The sequence below is a fragment of the Mobula hypostoma genome, chromosome 19 (assembly GCF_963921235.1).
Source record: "Mobula hypostoma chromosome 19, sMobHyp1.1, whole genome shotgun sequence".
Taxonomy (NCBI): domain Eukaryota; kingdom Metazoa; phylum Chordata; class Chondrichthyes; order Myliobatiformes; family Myliobatidae; genus Mobula; species Mobula hypostoma.
The window spans coordinates 33,811,170-33,830,912 of record NC_086115.1 but is presented as its reverse complement, the minus strand read 5'-3'; the positions used below and the strand labels follow the sequence as shown (position 1 = coordinate 33,830,912).

General features: G+C 42.0%; 1 protein-coding gene across 1 annotated transcript; it reads left to right on the top strand.

The window, feature by feature from the left end:
• The first annotated feature begins 18,316 nt into the window (after nucleotides 1-18,316).
• On the top strand, nucleotides 18,317-19,497 carry ch25h (cholesterol 25-hydroxylase). Its single transcript, XM_063071172.1, has one exon. The coding sequence runs from the start codon at nucleotides 18,329-18,331 to the stop codon at nucleotides 19,154-19,156; it is 828 nt and encodes a 275-aa protein (XP_062927242.1). The 5' UTR covers nucleotides 18,317-18,328; the 3' UTR covers nucleotides 19,157-19,497.
• The last annotated feature ends 246 nt before the right edge of the window (nucleotides 19,498-19,743 follow it).

The window sequence follows — 19,743 nt, the reverse complement described above, 5'->3', positions numbered from 1 at the left end:
TGAACTGTTCATTAACAATCCTGCTGAGACAATAGGAAGTGTGAAGTTTGATGGACAGGTGATACGCCATCAGGGGGATAAAAATAGTGGGTTTGCTAAGGCACAAGACACACGCCACGAGACCTTGGAAAGAGCATTGTGCCCACAAGTTGGTGGGAGTTTAGAGGGCTGATTCGTGGGATTCGGTCAGAGGCTCACAGGGTGTAAAGGTACGACCGGTGGGGTCCTGTTGTGTGTCCACCCTTGCCTGGGTGCCGGGTTCACCACGGAAGAACGATCGCAAACGGAACGGAGGGGTCACAGTCAGTGACCACAGTGGGATCAGAAGGCATCGAAAGGTTCGCCTGAAACCTCAACTGTATCTCTCACTCTCTCTCTCTCTCTCTCTCTCTCTCTCTCTCTCTCTCTCTCTCTCTCTCTCTCTCTCTCTCTCTCTCTTTCTCCAACGGTACAACAACAGCGATGACTTCGAACTACACTGGACTGAACTGAACTCTGCTTCACCTTAAGACTGATCATTTTACCCCTAGACTGCAATAGAGCTTGGCTGATTCCTATTACCCTGTTTCTGTGTATATGTGTATACTATCATTGTTAACTTGTTACATTTATATCCTTGCGATTAGTGTACTGTACTACTTATCTTTGTTAATAATACTTTCTTAGTTTCTAGTAATCACAGACTCCAACGAGTGTTCCATTTCTGCTGGTTTGGCAACCCAGTTGCGGGGGGGCTTGTCCGGGATTTTGAACGCCAACATTGGGACTGGTTAAATTGATTGGGTTAAATTCCCAGATAAAAAAAAGGGCAAACAGCAGAAATGGAGATTGAGGAATTTCTAAAGGTGCCAAACTTGGAGGCATTAAAGGATGCCAAGAAAGCAGAATTGGCACTGTTGCAAAACGGTTGAATCTTTTGAAGGGGAAGCAGACAATGAGGAGAGCGGAGATGCACAGAGCCATCGCTGAGTATTATGTCTCTAAAGATGTGTTTCCCCACGGGGAGCTGGAGGCTTCTCAACATATGAATTTAGAAACTCAAACACGAGGAAATCTGCAGATGCTGGAATTTCAAGCAACACACATCAAAGTTGCTGGTGAACGCAGCAGACCAGGCAGCATCTCTAGGAAGAGGTACAGTCGACGTTTCGGGCCGAGACCCTTCATCAGGACTAACTGAAGGAAGAGCTAGTAAGAGATTTGAAAGTGGGAGGGGGAGGGAGAGATCCAAAATGATAGGAGAAGACGGGGGGTGGGGAGGGATGGAGCCAAGAGCAGGACAGGTGATTGGCAAAAGGGATATGAGAGGATCATGGGACAGGAAGCCTAGGGAAAAAGAAAGGGGGGGAAGCCCAAAGGATGGGAAAGGGGGATAGTGAGAGGGATAGAGGGAGAAAAAGGAGAGAGAGAAAAAAAATGTGTGTATATAAATAAATAACGAATGGGGTACGAGGGGGAGGTGGGGCATTAGCGGAAGTTAGAGAAGTCAATGTTCATGCCATCAGGTTGGAGGCTACCCAGACAGAATATAAGGTGTTGTTCCTCCAACCTGAGTGTGGCTTCATCTTGACAATAGAGGAGGCCGTGGATAGACATATCAGAATTGGAAAGGGACGTGCAGATTTCCTCGTGTTTGCATTTATAAATGCAGGAAATTGGGACTAGTTTAGTAGGCACTATGGTTTCCATAGACCTATTGGGCAATAGGGCCTGTGTCTATGCATAAAGAAACATCGTGGCCAGAACCTATCAAAAAGCACCAAGACCTGATGGAAAAGGAAGGGGCCCTACACATCTGTTCATTGGCACAAAGGTTAAGTCTCACTTCCAAGGCATTCTGCCCACCAGAGAACTATGATGCGGATGAGAAAATCGCCCACACCCTTGTGTATTGTGTCTTTGCAATGAAAGCCTGAGAAAGGAGGCAAGGGCCCCTGTTGTCCTCCACTCCAAGCTGCTGTGTTAACAAAGGATTCCCTAATCTATGGGCTATTTCCCGAGACAAACACCAAGTGCTGCTCAATAAAAGATGCTCTTTAGATTCCATATCCTTGTTGGTTTTCCGGTACAATGTTGAATGTAGAATAGGGCATGTACTTTGAACTTTAAAATAAGATCGGAGAACATACGTGGCCTGTCCTGCTGCATATCTCCAGGATTTTCGGGTTTTATTTTTATGATTTTCACTGTTATGTATTTCTTCTGTACACATTTTTATGAATGAAATGTTGGATAATACCACGATCCATCTCTGTTTTCAGTGCCCATGAGGTAGATTTGATTTTACAACAGTAGAGAATGTCACTTGTTCTCCCATTGGTAATCTCCACGTCATTTTTTCGGATATATGACAAACTGCCCATTGGAAAGACTTCTCCTGAGCTAGTTTTTATTGTCTGACTGGAAAATGTGTGAGCTGGTGTCACAGAGTTCATCACGTTGGTGCTGCATTGATTTAACACGGTTGTACTGAGCTGCTGAGGGTTTTGTGGTTAAGAAGGTCTGGGTTTGCACAGACACAAATGCAAATTTTTCGGCATTGTTGCAGTGCTTCTGAGATCTGAGGTGAGTGAGCTTGAGGTAGCATCTACCCATGATGCTGCTATTCAGTGATTTCTTGTGTGCCAACAGCAGGTAAGAAATCACTTGTCAGCTTATATAGTAAACTCACAGTGACATTGGATACTGTGCTTTTCAGGGCCTGAAGATGGGTCTTGGTTCAAAACATCAACTGTTTATTCATTTCCATTGATGCTGCCTGACATGCTGTGTTCCTCCTGTATTTTGTGTGTGTTGCTTTGGATTTCTAGCATCTGCACAATATCTCGTATTTATGTGTTACAACAAAGCCACTTCTATTTAATTTTTTTAAATGATTGTAACTCTTCTCATAAGATTTAGTTTGAAAGGCATATTGCCAGAGCATAGATGAAATTAATTGCCAACGGACATAAACTGAGGGATTGATTCCCCTGAGTACAGATTTTATGTGGCAGAGAGTTGTATTCTAGGGTAGAGCGCGCCAGCAGTCATTTAGAGATGAAAGCACTGCAATTTTATTGTTATGTCTTCTCGTACCCTGATTTTGCCTCACCTTCATAACAAGAGAAAATCTGCAGATGCCGGAAATCCAAGCAACACACGCAAATGCTGGAGGAACTCAGCAGGCCAGGCAGCATCTATGGAAAAGAGCATAGTTAACGTTTCGGGCCAAGACCCTTCAGCAGGACTGGAGAAAAGAAGATGAGGAGTGAACTTAAAAGGTGGGGGAGGGAGGGAGTAACATGAGGTGATAGGTGGAACCACCAGGGGGAGGAGTGAAGTAAAGAGCTGGGAAGTTGATAAGTGAAAGAGATACAGGGTTGGAGAAGGGGGAATCTAATCAGAGTGGACAGAAGGCCATGGAAGAAAGGGTGGAGCACCAGAGGAAGGCGATGGCCAGACAATGAGATAAGGTGAGAGAGGGAAAAGGGGATGGGGAATGGTGAAAGAGGGGGATGTTACTGGACGTTCAAGAAATCAAATTTCATACCATCAGGTTAAAGGCTACCCAGACAGAATATACAGTGGAAGAGGCCATGTCAGATATGTCAGGACAGGAATGGGAAGTGGAATTAAAGTGAGTGGCCATTGGGAGATCCCACTTTTTTTCTGTTGGACAGAGCATAGGTGCTCAGTGAAGCAGTCTCCCAATCTACGTCGGAACTCACCGATATACAGGAGGCCACGCTGGGAGCACTGGTGGATAAGCTGGAGAAAGCTTATCTACCGATGTCTACGATAAACCTACGGACTCTCACAGCTACCTGGAATATATCTCTTCCCACACTGTTATTTGTGAAAATGACATTCTGTTCTCTCAATTCCTCCACCTCTGCTGCATCTGCTCTCAGGATGAAACTTTTCATTGCAGAACAAAGGAGATGTCCTCCTTCTTCAAAGAAAGGGGCTTCCCTACCTCCACCATCAATGCTGCCCTCAACCTCATCTCTTCCATTTCATTCACATCTGCTCTTACCCCATCCTCCCGCCTCCCTACCAGGATAGGGTTCCTCTTGTCCTCACCTACCATCCCACCAGCCTCCACGTACAACACATAATTCTCCGGAACTTCCTCCATCTCCAACAGGATCCCACCACTAAGTACATCTTTCCCTCCCCCCGCCCCCACTTTCTGCTCTCCACAGAGATTGCTCTCTACACAACTCCCTTGTCCATTCATCCCTCCCTACTGATCTCCCTCCTGACACTTATCCTTCCAAGCGGAACAAGTACTATACCTGCCCCTACACCTCCTCTCCCACTACAAGTCAGGGCACCAAACAGTCCTTTCTGGCAAGGCAACACTTCACCTGCGAGTCTGTTGGGGTCATATACTGTGTATGGTACTCCCAGTTGTCCTCCTGTCTATAGGTGAGATCCGATGTAGATTGGAAGACCGCTTCGCTGAGCACCTATGCACCATGTGCCAGAAAATGCAGGATCTCCCAGGGGCCACCCATCTTAATTCTACTTCCGAGGTCACACTCAGGATGGAGGAACAACACCTTATATTCCGTCTGGGTAGCCTCCAACCTGACGGCACAAACTTCCGGTAATGCCCCCCCCCCCACCCTTCACCATATCCCCATCCCCTTTTCCCTCTCTCACCGGTAGCACTCACATCTATGGTGATGAAATACTTTGGGAAGTTGGTCATGACTAGACTGAACTCCTGCCTCAGCAAAGACCTGGACCCATTGCAATTTGCCTATCGCCACAATAGGGCTATAGCAGATGCAATCTCAGTGGCTCTTCACATGGCCTTAGACCACCTGGACAACACAAACGCCTATGTCATTGACTATAACTCACCATTTAATACCATTATTCCCATAATCCTGATTGAGAAGACACAGAACCTGGGACTCTGTACCTCTCTCTGCAATTGGATCCTTGACTTCCAAACCAGAAGACCACAAACTGTGTGGATTGGTGATAATATCTCCTCCTCGCTGACGATCAACACAGGTGCACCTCAGGGGTGTGTGCTTAGCCCACTGCTCTACTCTCTATATACCCATGACTGTGTGGCTAGGCATAGCTGAGATACCACCTATAAATTTGATGATGATACAACCATTGTTGGTAGAATCTCAGGTGGTGACGAGAAGGCGTACAGGAGCGAGATATGCCAACTAGTGGAGTGGTGTTGCAACAGCAATCTGGCACTCAGCATCAATAAGACGAAAGAGCTGATTGTGGACTTCAGGAAGGGTAAGACAAAGGAACACATACCAATCCTCAGAGGGATCAGAAGTAGAGAGAGTGAGTAGTTTCAAGTTCCTGGGTGTCATGATCTCTGAGGATCTAACCTGGTCCCAACATATCGATGTAGTCACAAAGAAGGCAAGACAGCAGCTATACTTCATTAGGAGTCTGAAGAGACTTGGTATGTCAACAAATACACTCAAAAACTTCTATAGAACTTCTATAGAATGGAGAGCATTCTGACAGGCTGCATCACTGTCTGGTATGGAGGGGCTACTGCACAGGATCGAAAGAAGCTGCAGAGGGTCGTAAATTTAGTCGGCTCCATCTTGGGTACTAGCCTACAAAGTACCCAGGGCATCTTCAAGGAGCAGTGTCTCAGAAAGGCAGCATCCATTATTAAAGACATCCAGCAACCAGGCCATGTCCTTCTGTCACTGCTACCATCAGGTAGGAGGTACAGAAGCCTGAAGGCACACACTCAGCAATTCAGGAACAGCTTCTTAAATACAGGGGAGAAGTCAGGGGTAAGTTTTTTATGCAGAGAGTGGTGAGTGCGTGGAATGGGCTGCCAGCGACAGTGATGGAGGCGGATATAATAGGGTCTTTTAAGAGACTCCTGGACAGGTACATGAGTAAGGACATGTTCGGCATAGCTTAGTGGGTCGAAGGGCCTGTATCGTGCTGTAGGTTTTCTATGTTTCTTATGTTTCTTCCCCTCTGCCATCTGATTCCTCAATTGACCCATTGGACACTACCTCATGTTTTAAATATATATTATTTCTGTTCTTTGCACAATTTTAATCTATTTAATATATGTCTACTGTAATTGATTTACTTATTTATTATTCTATTATATTATTTTGTTTTATTTTGAACTGCTGCTGCTAAGTTAACAAATTTTATGACACAAGCCGGAGATAATAAATCTGATTGTGATTCCGATTCTGATTCCTTGCCTGCCCATTGCCTCCCTCTGGTGCTCCTCCCCATTTCTTTCTTCCATGGCCTTCTGTCCTCTCCGAGTGGATTCCCCCTTCTCCAGCCAACTTCCCAGCTCTTTACTTCACCCCTCTCTCTCACGGTTTAACCTATCACCTTGTCTTTCTCCCTCCCCTTTCCCCACCTTTTAACACTACACATTTTTTTTTTAACTCCAGTCCTGCTGACAGGTCTCGGGCCAAAACATCGACTGTACTCTTATGCATAGATGCTGCCTGGCCTGCTGAGTTCCTCCAGTATTTTGTGTGTGTTGATCCCCTCTCCTTCATGACAGATTTTTACATGACATTGCATACGGTCGTGCTCATGGGGAGAGTACTGCGATGACCCAACAGCTGTGAGGCATTCCTGCAGCTTTCCAGCAAGAGCAACTGGGAATACATGAATCTGTGTGCAATAGGCCACATTATCTTATTTTAAGTAACTTTGCCCAATTTTGTAATTTTAATGGTCTGCCAGGGAAGGCCATATCAAGTTCATCATAAGGAGGTGAAATCCAGTTTCCAAGCAATAATAAAGGGGTTGAGTGGGAAAATAAATCAATCATAATTGAATAGCAGAGCAGACTTGATGGGCCAAATGGCCCAATTCTCCCCATGTGCCATATGATTTTATGGTCTTAAACCTTTCAAGAATATTTTACCCATGCTCACAGTTTTCACACTTCTGCACAAGCTTCATTAATTTTTCATTAAAATCTATATTTTAATCTATCTGAATCATGAGAGTGAGCATCAAATAACCAGGTAATTGTTTATTGAACATTTTTACATGGAGAAAACAAATGATGCATCATTCAACATTCAGCCAGAAGTAGTCTGGTGGAAGAAGTGGGCCAGCTGGTGGTGTAGTGGCATTAGCACTGGACTTCGAGGCAGATGGTCATGAGTTCAAACCCAGCCGGGTCCCAACCGCAGTATCTGCACAGAAGAAACTTCTGTATCTTGCCCTGAAAACGTTATGGACCCTAGAGTCCATGAGGTCATGGAGAGTCAGACTTGACTTAATTTCTGAAAGTAGTAAAGCATGGGCTCAAATGGAGCTGAAGGGTTTGAAATAAATTAATCCATTAGGACAGGAACCTATAAATGGATCATGGGTTAACCTTTGTGAAGCATTGAAAACCAAGCTGAGGAGTGAAAAAATCTGGGGAGATTCCAACAGTTTACTACATAGAATCTATTTCCTTTTTTCAGAAAAAGCAACTAAAGAGCCAATATCCATATCCCAGTAACACACACAAAATGCTGGAGCAACTGAGCAGGCCAGGAGGCATCGATGGAAAAGAGTATTGTCGATGTCTTGGGCTAAAACATCAGCTATACTCTTTTCCATTGATGCTGCCTGGCCTCCTGAGTTCCTCCGGCATTTTGTATGTGTTGCTTGGATTTCCAGCATCTGCAGATTTTCTCTTGTCTGTGATCCATATCCCAGTAAACCGTAGTTATATAACATTTTACGTAACAAATATTGCTTTATGGACGGCTGTGCAAAAACAGCAGCTTAGGAAGGGTGACCAAACATATGGAGGCAGAGATCAGATATGAACAGACTCCCTATAGAAAGTGCAATAGGACTATTAAGACAAAAGCTTCGCGCCATCTTAAAAGTTTCTGCCCCAGTTAATCTGATCAACTATTCTAGTTAGTCCACCAACACCTGACCCCCCCCCACTTAACCTCCCCTATCTATTCCCTACACTGTAAACACTTTTTATAAAGCAGCATTTTGATAAAGCAAACAGTTGCTTTGGATTTCCAGCATCTGCAGAAGTTCTCGTGTTCATGATTTACCACTTTTTATGATGCTATTCACATTGTAAATACAGTACATGCTGGTATTTATGTATTTTTGCATATTTTTCCACATTTGTACTTTAACATCCAGATTTTTTTTTACATAATTCATTATTCTTTATAATTATTGAATGGTGTTTGTTTTTGTTGCATGTCGTGCCAACACACCACAGCAACTTCCTAATACATATAAATGTATGTGGTGAATAAAGTTGATCCTTAAAGGAGGATGGAAAGGTGAAGTAAGGAAAGAAATTCAGAAGATGGACTCCTCAGATGGCTAAGATAGCGTAGAGGCAGGGTGGAAATTCACACCAGATTCTAAGAAAGAAAGAGTCAAAGGGAAAAAAAAAGCACTCTGGAAATGCGCAGAGCTGGACTTTTGTTGGCAGCTCAGGAAAGGCCTGAGAGGAACTATGAGAGAAGCCTGAAGATAAAAACATGAGATATTAGAGAATGCCAATACAACAAGAGAAATAAAACAGAACACTGTATAAAAGGTCAAGCATCCATTAGCTTATTGCGATTAGATACAGAATTATGGACTGGAAAGTCCACATTCAGTCAATTGTGTCTCTGATAGATCTAATCTGGCAGCCTTACTGACACATTGAGGCTGAGTCAAGGAGACACGTAATACTGTTTGCTAATGCTACCAGTGGCCTTTAGTAAAATATCACATTGACCAATTTACGTCCAATGGAATTTAAGATGAATTATCACTACAATTTAGTTCTTCTTAAATAGTTAAGAAAGAAATATAAATCGTTAAGAACAAAGTTGCTGGTGGGCATTACTGAGTGAAGTCCATCACATTCATTTTCAATCTCAGGCCAAGTATCAAAATCCTGCAAGCTACCGTCTCTGGGCTCACATGATAGAACATAATACATAGAATATTATAGCACAGTATAGGCTCTCTTGCCCTCAATGTGGTGTTGACCTTTTAATCTACTCAATATCAATCTAACCCTTCCCTCCTACATAGCCCTCCATTTTTCTGTTATCCAACTGCCTATCTAAGAGTTTTCTAAATGCCCCTAATGTATCTGCTTCAACCCCCTCACCATCCTTGGGAGGGATCCACCAGTTACCTCTGACATTTCCACTGTACAATGCTCCAGTCACCTGAAAATTATGCTCCCTTGTAATGGCCATTTCTGCCCTGGGAAAAAGTTACTCCATGATCTCCATGCAATCTATGCCTCTTATTACCTTGTACACCTCTATCAGGTTACATCCAAAGAGAAAAGTCATAGCTTTCTCAAACTTTCTTCATGGGACAAAGATAAAATTTAAAAGCAAAATTTCTTGTTTGTCTTTGGTAAAGATAAAGTTTAGTGGGATTTGTGTTTGAATAAGTGTGAAATCCAGTAACAACAATTGCAGGGTAATAAATATTGTAAAAAAACAATAAAATGGCTGAATGAGAAAGCTGCAAAAATAAACGTCAAGAGGGAAAGCTGGTAGATAAGTGCTGATGCAACTGATTCAGACAGTAAGAACAACAAAGGGAAAGTATACCAAGATATCTTGGCAAATGCAATCTCACTGATTTCATATAAGCTCTATCAGTGTTTCGTCTATATTTCTAAGCTGACATACCAAATATAGAACTGAACCCGTGTGAATGGCAGATAACTCAACAACTGTTTTATTATCATTCCAATTTTCATGACTCATCACATAACATTAGATGCTTACCATATATGGCTTACAACTACAATCAGTACTGAGATTAGAGGGGCAAGATGGGCTGAAGAGTTTAAAAGTAATTAATACATCGTGGGATAAAATTTGTGGAACAGTGGAAACCAACTATGGAATGAAGGATGCTTGATAGATTCTGAAAGACCATTACATGAAATTCAATTTTGTTTATTCAAAGAAAAGCAAATTGCATTCATATAAAGCCACCTGCATGACAAATCTTGCGATATGCTCTCAGGATTGCTGCATAAATCAGGAGTTTAGGAGGCAAAATCAAACTTCAGTGGAAGTGATTCTTTTTCCTGTAACATTTATTGGTGGTTGGCAGACCAACATAAGATGCATTACCACCACCTACCATGTTGGAGTGTGGAGTAAAGAGACAGGAAGTATTGTAACTCAATCACACACACACACACACGCACACACACACACACACACACACACACACACACACACACACACACTAACTCAAATAATATTAAAAAGTCTAATGATTTTCAGAAAGTCAAATACACACTTATTTACATTACCATGGCAGTGCTATCCGAATAACCTTTCCATGTTAAACTCTACTGTCCCAAAGATCACAATTTAGTAATTAGATGTTTCCTTTACACCTCACAGGAACTATATTCAAACTATATATACTACGCCATTTCTTGACAAGTATCCTCCCTAACAGACACCTGTATCATGCATATTAATTCTGAACAGGGAATTATTCAGCCTAGTATATCCAACACATAAACATGAAAGTATAAATTCCTCTTTCCTTTTATAGCCATCTCCTCACTGAGTTCTCACTGTCCTCTTTAATTTTATATAAATGTTGTCCTTTCTTTTCCCTATCCAACTTTGTTGCTACAGTGATTGAACAGACCTTTTTAATTATGGCTTTCATCTCCCATTTATTCAAAGGCAACACTACATTTATATCCTTAATTTTAAGTGATTGCTTGGCAAGAATGTCTGCCACCTCATTTCCTTCAAACCCAACTTGGGCAGGAATCCTTATGAAATGTATACACAGCCCTAGACCCTACAGCCTCAACAGATGTTGTCAAATCTCAAGAAGAATGTCCAGCCTACAATTTGAAGAACCTGATTTAATAGATAAGACCAAGAATGAATGAGAACACAGACGTACATAATCAGGGCATACTTCTTCACCTTCTTCAAAGGCTAAAATGATAGCAACCATCTCAGAAATGAATACTGATACTTTGCCCGATAATCTTTTCTTAATATTCACCTGAAACTTTGGGACATGAACAAAAACACCAGTACCACCTCTAATTAGATCTTTTGAACCATCTGTGTAGATATGCAAGAATTCATAATATCGTCTTGCAAATATTGCTGAACTCCCTGTGCCACAGATAAATAATCAGTCCTCATCTTGATCTTTTCCTAAGGGCCCAATTAGCCACAGGCAAAGGGAAAAACCATGGAGGAGTGACAGAAAGGGATACACTGGGACCACAATCCACATTGAACGACCTTAAGATTTAGGGCCCATTCAATTCTTATTCACCCAAAACTGAAGACCTTATGAATACAGTTCTCCCAACACCCTACTAATGTTGGCGATAATGGATGACCAACTTTATGTCCTCTTACATTAACCCAATAAATCAATGCTAACTGTAACCTGCATAGTTGTAAAGGGAGCTCACCCATTTCTACCAGTCATGCTGAAATTGGGATGATTTAATAGCACCATTATATAATCTCATTGCTTGAGCTTGAACTTTATCTAGGGGCTTTAAGACCACTAGTGATCAGTTAACTGCTAAGTTAACGAATTTCATTGTATATCTGAAATCTGATACATCTGAAATCTCACACTTGGAGTATTGTGTCCAGTTCTGGTCGCCTCACTATAGGGAGGGTGTGGAAGCATTGGAAAGGGTACAGATGAGATTTACCAGGATGCTGCCTGGTTTAGAGAGTATGCATTATGATCAGAGATTAAGGGAGCTAGGGCTTTACTCTTTGGAGAGAAGGAGGATGAGAGGAGACATGATAGAGGTATACAAGATATTAAGAGGAATAGATAGAGTGGACAGCCAGTGCCTCTTCCCCAGGGCACCACTGCTCAATACAAGAGGACATACCTTTAAGATAAGGGGTGGGAAGTTCAAGGGGGATATTAGAGGAAGGTTTTTTATTCAGAGTGGTTGGTGCATGGAATGCACTGCCTGAGTCAGTGGTAGAGGCAGATACACTAGCGAAGTTTAAGAGACTACTAGACAGGTATATGGAGGAATTTAAGGTGGGGGGTTTTATGGGAGGCAGGGTTTGAGGGTCGGCACAACATTGTGGGTCAAAGGGCCTGTACTGTGCTGTACTATTCAATGATTTCTATGATATACCGGTGATATTGAACCTGATTGTGATTCTGTCAAGGCAGTTCAGATCAATACTACTGCTCAGTTTAATTTCCAATCATTCCTATGCGAAAAAATATAATTATTTTTTCTTCTACTCTTTGACTAAATAAGTGAGTTCATCTGAGGGAGAAGCATTAATTGTTCATTTCCATAGTTGGTTATACATTGATTGGAGTTTCTGCTACTGAATAGTGAAACTCATGGATACACTAAATATAGCAACTACCTCTATCAGTCGAGAAAATGCAATTAAGTAAACCGCCAAAGTTCATTTTGAAGGCTCAGCATATCTCAGTTTCATTTTCAGGTTTCCATTCACTTCTACTCTGTGTACACTTGATGATGCAGGGAAGTTAAATTCACCCAGATAAAAGCAATTATGCACCATTGTGTAAAAACTGAAATTCCACCGGATCATCAAAGGGCTAGTTTTTCCTTCAATTAGAAATTGGTCAAATCTTTCCACATAGAGAAGAAAACAATTATATACTAAACACGGGAAATTCTGCAGACGCTGGAAATCCACAGTAACTCACCCGAAATGCTGGAGGAACTCAGCGGGTCAGGCATCATCCATTGAAATGAATAAACAGTCAATGTTTTGGGCCGTGACCCTTCTGGATGGAAAGGAAGGGGGAAGAAGACAGAATAAAAAGGTGGGGGGAGGTGATGGAGGATAGTTAGAAGGTGAAAGGTGAAGCCAGGTGGGTAGGAAAGGTAGAGAGGAAGCGATCTTATAGGAGAGGGGAATGGACTATAGGAGAAAGGGAAGGAGAAGTGAATCCAGTGTTGGTGATAGGCAAGTGAGAAGAGATAAAGGGCCAGAGTGGGAAAAAAAATTCCCTCCCCCTCCCCTCTTCTTCTTTTCCCCACTTTGGATCCAATGTCGACTGCCCTCTTACCTCCAGGCTGCATTCCTCCAGTAATTTGTATTATATTATTAGTCTATCTTCTCTTTTGTCTTTCTTCTCCACAGTCCTACACTTCCATTGAAATAATGGGGCCAAGGATTGTGCACCATCTAACTTTGTGCAGGACCAGAGAGTTCATACTCTGGTGTACATGTTGGGGAAGATAAAATTACATGAAAGAACCCCATGGGGAATTTAGCAATGGAGTATCTTGAAACGTATATTGCTTACTAATGGTGAGCAGGTTCAGAGCTTTGTGTGACAATACACCCTCAGGCAACTGTCCCTGTTGCCACATAATCACATTCTAACAGATCCTTTCCAATATTGAAAAAGACAGTGTGATTGCTAGAGGGGAGGAGAAGATGGCGGCGCGTTGCAGCCCGCGCGGCCACTCCGAAATTATATTGTATTTGTAAGTAGGTACCGAGCACAATCCTGATTTGATGGAGACAGACGTGAGAAGCAGGGAGGAGCATCTGGAGAAACTTCTGGAATGCCCACTTCGCTTCCACTGGTACTGTGTGATCGAGAATCTCCGGAGGGGAAGGCCCCAAATCCTCGGCTTTGCCTATTGCCTCTTGCCGGGGCCGGGGTCGAAGCGCTCAGCAGAGGTGGTGCTCAGTGCTCGGTGTCGGAGGGCTGGTCGGAGGATCGAAGTTTTCGGACTGGCTCAAGAGTCAGCTGTGGTTAGGTGCTTCTGGGGTGCTGCATTGGCAAGTTTGCGGCGCTGGAAGTTCATGGCAGGGAAAGTTTTTCTTCCTTCTACCGTCTGCATGAGATGATGGGACTTTCGAGAGACTTTGAGACTTTTTTTTTACCATGCTCATGGTCTGTTCTTTATCAAATTACAGTATTGCTTTGCACTGTTGTAACGATATGTTATAATTATGTGGTTTTTGTCAGTTTTTTTTAGCTTTGTTTGTCTTGTGTTTCTGTGATATCATTCTGGAGGAACATTGTATTTACTGTGACATGAATCCAGAACAATCTCATTAATAACAGTAAACAATAGTTTCAAAAAACCATGTCACCTCCTTAACAGTGACAGATGGAATTTTCCAACTATTTGGGTCAACTTTGGAATGTCAAGAGTTTTGTGTTCAACCAAATTGAACCTTATTCAAGTAACAAAAAAAAGAATTACATTGTTTTATGTTACTAAGTTACCAAGTAAATACCACAAACTTTCCACAATGAAAAAAACATACCAAACATATCTTGCTGAAACTAACCCTGGAGAACAGGTGTGCACATGTGACTTTGAAAAGGATGTAAAAATATAGATGCTAACTCTTTCTGGGTATTTTTGTTTAAATCCTTCTTGAGAAAAGGGATTTTTCATCCCTAGTTAATGGAATATCAGTGAATATACCGCACAGAAAAGGTTCTACATTTTATTCAGCAATACACCACACTAATGACATCTAAGATGCTTCTAAGCACTTTTCATGGGTTTTTACTGCTTCCTTCTGCTTCTGTCTAAAACCAAAACATCATCAACAATGACTCTGTTCCCTCAAGTTCTTCTGCCAATTCTGCCCTTTGGAAACTTGGCGCAGAGTTGGTCCCAAATACCATGAATTTCCAGCAGTACCCCCCAAAAGATATAGGGGAAGTACCATGAATATGACAACAGTTCATCTAAATTCTCATGCCAAAGTGCTTTTCAAACAGGTCCATTATTTCATCAAACTCATAACACAGCACAAAGTGATGCTAGGCACAAGTTCTAAGTGGTGTGGCCTGAAGATTGACAAGTTCACATAAAGTGAGAGGTGCACATTTATGTATGACAGTGTAATGTTCCAGGTGCCAGTATAATAAAAACATGCAGTAGTATAAATATATGAACCAGCAACAATAAAAGATGATCATTGACTAGGGCAATCCGGCAGGGTATAAATTTGTGCTGGGTGGCAGCAGGGTGTTAAGCAGTCCAACAGCCTGTGGGAAGAAGATGATACCCAACCTCACAGTTCTAGATCTAATGCTGTGGTGCCTTCTTTGGGATGTGGTATGTGTCTGAAACTGGAGGAGGCGCAGGGCATCAAAAGGGAATCTTGCAGAGATGTGCACAGCTTCTTTCTGTGCACTAGAGGTCAGGATTAAGCTGAGTAACTGGATTTGTGAGGCAACAGCTCTGCTGTCTTGTCACTGTGCCATTCAAACCAGAGAGGTGCAATGCTGAGGATATTGGACTGCCTCCCAATAATTGTATTGTCTCCTAGGGTACTCTCCTTTAGGTGGACCAGTTTTAACACTACGCACCTGGGGATATTTCTATAGTTAACACTTCTCGGTTACTGATATACAAACATCTCTCCAGTAGTTTGAGTTCCATTAATTGCATCATTATCCCAATATTTGATAACACTTTTTAATTAAGCCATACTGCATGCATTGTAGATATCCGTTTTGCACGGACTTGAGTAGCACTGCAATCTCATTCACTTCAGCAATGGCAATAAGGTTCTATTCCATTCTATTTATACTCAAATATGCTTTTCCTCCCAGCAGTGAGCTTATTAGACTCACTTTCAAGTACTCTACAGCCCATGTTCTCAGTAGTATTTATTTAATCACATTTTTTATTTGTACAATTTGTCTTCCTTTGCATGTTGGTTGTTTGGCAGTCTTTGTTTCTGTATATTTTTTTTCATAAATTCTATTGTATGTCTTTATTTTCCTGTAAGTGCCTGGAAAAAGATTAATCTTAAGGTAGTATACAGTGGCATGCAAAAGTTTGAGCACCCCGGTCAAAATTTCTGTTACTGTGAATAGCTAAACGAGTAAACGATGACCTGATTTCCAAAAGGCATAAAGTTAAAGATGACACATTTCTTTAACATTTTAAGCAAGGTTACTTTTTTATTTCTATCTTTTATAGTTTCAAAATAACAAAAAAGGAAAAGGTCCCAAAGCAAAAGTTTGGGCACCCTGCATGACAATACTTAGTAACACCCCTTTTGGCAAGTATCACAGCTTGTAAACGCGTTTTGTAGCCAGCTAAGAGTCTCTCAATTCTTGTTTGGGGGATTTTCGCCCATTCTTCCTTGAAAAAGCCTTCCAGTTCTGTGAGATTCTTGGGCCGTCTTGCATGCACTGCTCTTTTGAGGTCTATCCACAGATTCTCGATGATGTTTAGGTCAGGGGACTGTGAGGGCCATGGCAAAACCTTCAACTTGCGCCTCTTGAGGTAGTCCATTGTGGATTTTGAGGTGTGCTTAGGATCATTATCCTGTTGTAGAAGCCATCCTCTTTTCATCTTCAGCTTTTTTGCTGACTGTGTGATGTTTGTTTCCCGAATTTGCTGGTATTTAATTGAATTCATTCTTCCCTCTACCAGTAAATGTTCCCCGTGCTACTGGCTGCAACACAAACCCAAAGCATGATCGATCCACCCCAGTGCTTAACAGTTGGAGAGGTGTTCTTTTCATGAAATTCTGCACCCTTTTTTCTCCAAATGTACCTTTGCTCATTGTGGCCAAAAAGTTCTATTTTAACTTCATCAGTCCACAGGACTTGTTTCCAAAATGCATCAGGCTTGTTTAGATGTTCCTTTGAACCTTTTGAATAGAACATTTTGGCTTCAATGAGCAAAGGTATGTTTGGAGAAAAAAGGGTGCAGAACTTCATGAAAACAACAGCTCTCCAACTGTTAAGCACGGGGGTGGATCGATCATGCTTTGGGCTTGTGTTGCAGCCAGTGGCACGGGGAACATTTACTGGTGGAGGGAAGAATGAATTCAATTAAATACCAGCAAATTCTAGAAGCAAACATCACACCATCTGTAAAAAAGCTGAAGATGAAGAGAGGATGGCTTCTACAACAGGATAATGAACCTAAACACACCTCAAAATCCACAATGGACTACCTCAAGAGGTGCAAGATGAAGGATTTGCCATGGCCCTCACAGTCCCCTGACCTAAACATCATCGAGAATCTGTGGATAGACCTCAAAAGAGCAGTTCATGCAAGACGGCCCAAGAATCTCATAGAACTAGAAGCCTTTTGCAAGGAAGAATGGACAAAAATCCCCCAAACAAGAATTGAAAGACTCTTAACTGGCTACAAAAAGCATTTACAAGCTGTGATACTTGCCAAAAGGGGTGTTACTAAGTACTGCCATGCAGGGTGCCCAAACTTTTGCTTCGGGCCCTTTTTCTTTTTTGTTATTTTGAAACTGTAAAAGATGGAAATAAAAAAGTTTTCTTGCTTAAAATATTAAAGAAATGTGTCATCCTTAACTTTATGCCTTTTGAAAATCAGGTCATCTTTTACTCACTTAGCTATTCACAGTAACAGAAATTTTGACCGGGGTGCCCACACTTGCCACTGTATATGTATATACTTCGTCAATAAATTTACTTTGATCCCCAAAATTACAGTCCATTACAGTTATAGAAAATGTGGTTAACCAACCACATTTACCAGGAAGTTTCTGCGTTATAAAGTTTTGGTTGGCTGCTTGCATACGCGAAGCAGAATTGCTTTACGCTGAGTTTCCATGCAGAAGTTCTTACACGTTTTCTACAACATTTCTATCTCGTATTTCCAGAACCTGTGGTAACCACGGTTAAATATTTTTAGTGTTATACTGTATAGCGTTTTTGAACAGCACTCCTAACTGTGGAATTCATACGTAAAGCTAAAGGGATGCAGAATTAGTTAGTAGACAATTTTACACGGCAGCTCAAAGCCTATTTATTTAACCTTTCTTTTAACTCACATCGTTTTATCTTTTTAATATTTGTACTTTTTTTCATTTTAAACTTTAAACTACATAAGCACTTCAAACTACATCACCTGTGTGCTCAATAAATAGTTATTATTTTTTATTAAATATCCCACTACCTTTCGAGCTACGTTATAACGGATATATCCAACTAAACGGAGAAACTATTTCGCTAATCATGCTTCTCGCTGTCATCAGATACCGTGTCCTCGTAATTGTCAGTAAAGATTTGTGGTAGAAGAGAAATTTATTTTTATTTAAATTAAATCGAGAAGACAAATGGTTTAAACTTTTTGGCACTTTTCCAGAGAGTCCGGTCATACAACAACTGAACCCTGCAACAATATCTACTGCTCCAGACCACATATGTGTTTTATAGTGACGTGCTGATTTTTTTTAACTCCTGTCGGAAAGAGGAACTCCTTTTTCCCTCATCAATGACGCGATGGCTCCGCCTCGCCCGAGGATCATAAAAAGAGAACAGCGGCGTGCCCAGCACTAGAAGATACACGTGCCTTGTCACAATGAATAACAACATTCTGTTCACGCCTGAGTTCAGCAACTGCTCATTGCCTCCGGCCGCTCTCTGTTTACAGCCGGTTTGGGATTGGATGCGCAGCATGGACAGCTGGATAAAGTCGCCCTTCTTCCCTGTGAGCTTTTCCTTGGGATGCTACCTCGCTTTCTGTCTGCCTTACACTGTCCTGGACTTCCTGGCTCCAAGGGTCGCCTTCCTGCGGAAATGCAAGCTTCAGACACAGAACGATCCAAATGCGAAGATGATGGCTAACTGCCTGGCGCTGACCCTGTACAATCACATTCTCTACATCTTCCCGGTGTCAGTGGCGCACTGGTACTGGCGCCCGATGGACCTGCCGCTCGCTGCGCCTGAGCTGCCCAAGATGCTTTTTGACATCGTGGCCTGCCTCCTCCTTTTCGACTTCCAGTACTTCGCCTGGCATGTCCTCCATCACAAGGTGCCCTGGCTCTACCGAACCTTCCACAAAGTTCACCACAAGTACACGGCCCCCTTCGCTGTTACAACCGAGTACACGGGTGCCTGGGAGACCCTCTCGCTGGGATTCATCGCCGCTGTCAACCCAGCAATGCTGGGCTGCCATCCTCTCACCAGGTTCCTCTTCTTTACCATCAATATCTGGCTGTCGGTGGAGGTCCACTCGGGCTACGATTTCCCCTGGTCCACGCACAGGCTGGTGCCGCTTGGACTGTACGGAGGGGCTCCTCATCATGATCTGCACCACATGAAGTTCAAAATCAACTATGCTCCCTACTTCACACACTGCGACAGGCTCCTGGGAACCTACACCACACTACATAAAAAGTTCCAGTGATTTATTTGGAACTAACTTGGTGAAGGTATTTTCAGAGACTAATTTATGTATTGTAGGCTCTTATTGAGGAGCATCACTGTGATTTACCATGAAATGAACTACTCAGAAGACTGCTGTAAAAAGAACATACTCATTATTTTTTAATTGCAAAGCACTTTGTTGATTATTCTTGTTACTGATTTCTTTAAGGTTAATCTTCACTGCAGGTCAGTGATTAAAAGTAACTGAACTCGACATAAATGTTACATTACAATGCACTTTTGTGATTTTTGTTACTAAAGATATTGCTATATATTTCTTCATAAAGTTTCAAAATTATATGTATGCATTTAATATATGAATAAACCAATATAATTTACATATACTTTATTGGCATTGGTGTGATATTTGAAAAGTGAAAATATCGTCGTGTTATGTGGTTGCCGTGGGTGGCAGGTTTAGTTCTCTACTGACGGAGCAGCTTAAGTTCTAGTACAGTATTCACTTAAAACGATCATTCTAAAGTATGCTATTACCAGAAATTTAGTATGTCGATGAGCTTTCCATTTGAGAAGTTCCTACACACTCTGCATTGTAAGACCTTCGGC

What these genes read in the sequence shown, in the direction of transcription:
- ch25h (XM_063071172.1), top strand. Translation starts at nt 18,329, where the DNA reads ATGAATAACAACATTCTGTTCACGCCTGAGTTCAGCAACTGCTCATTG.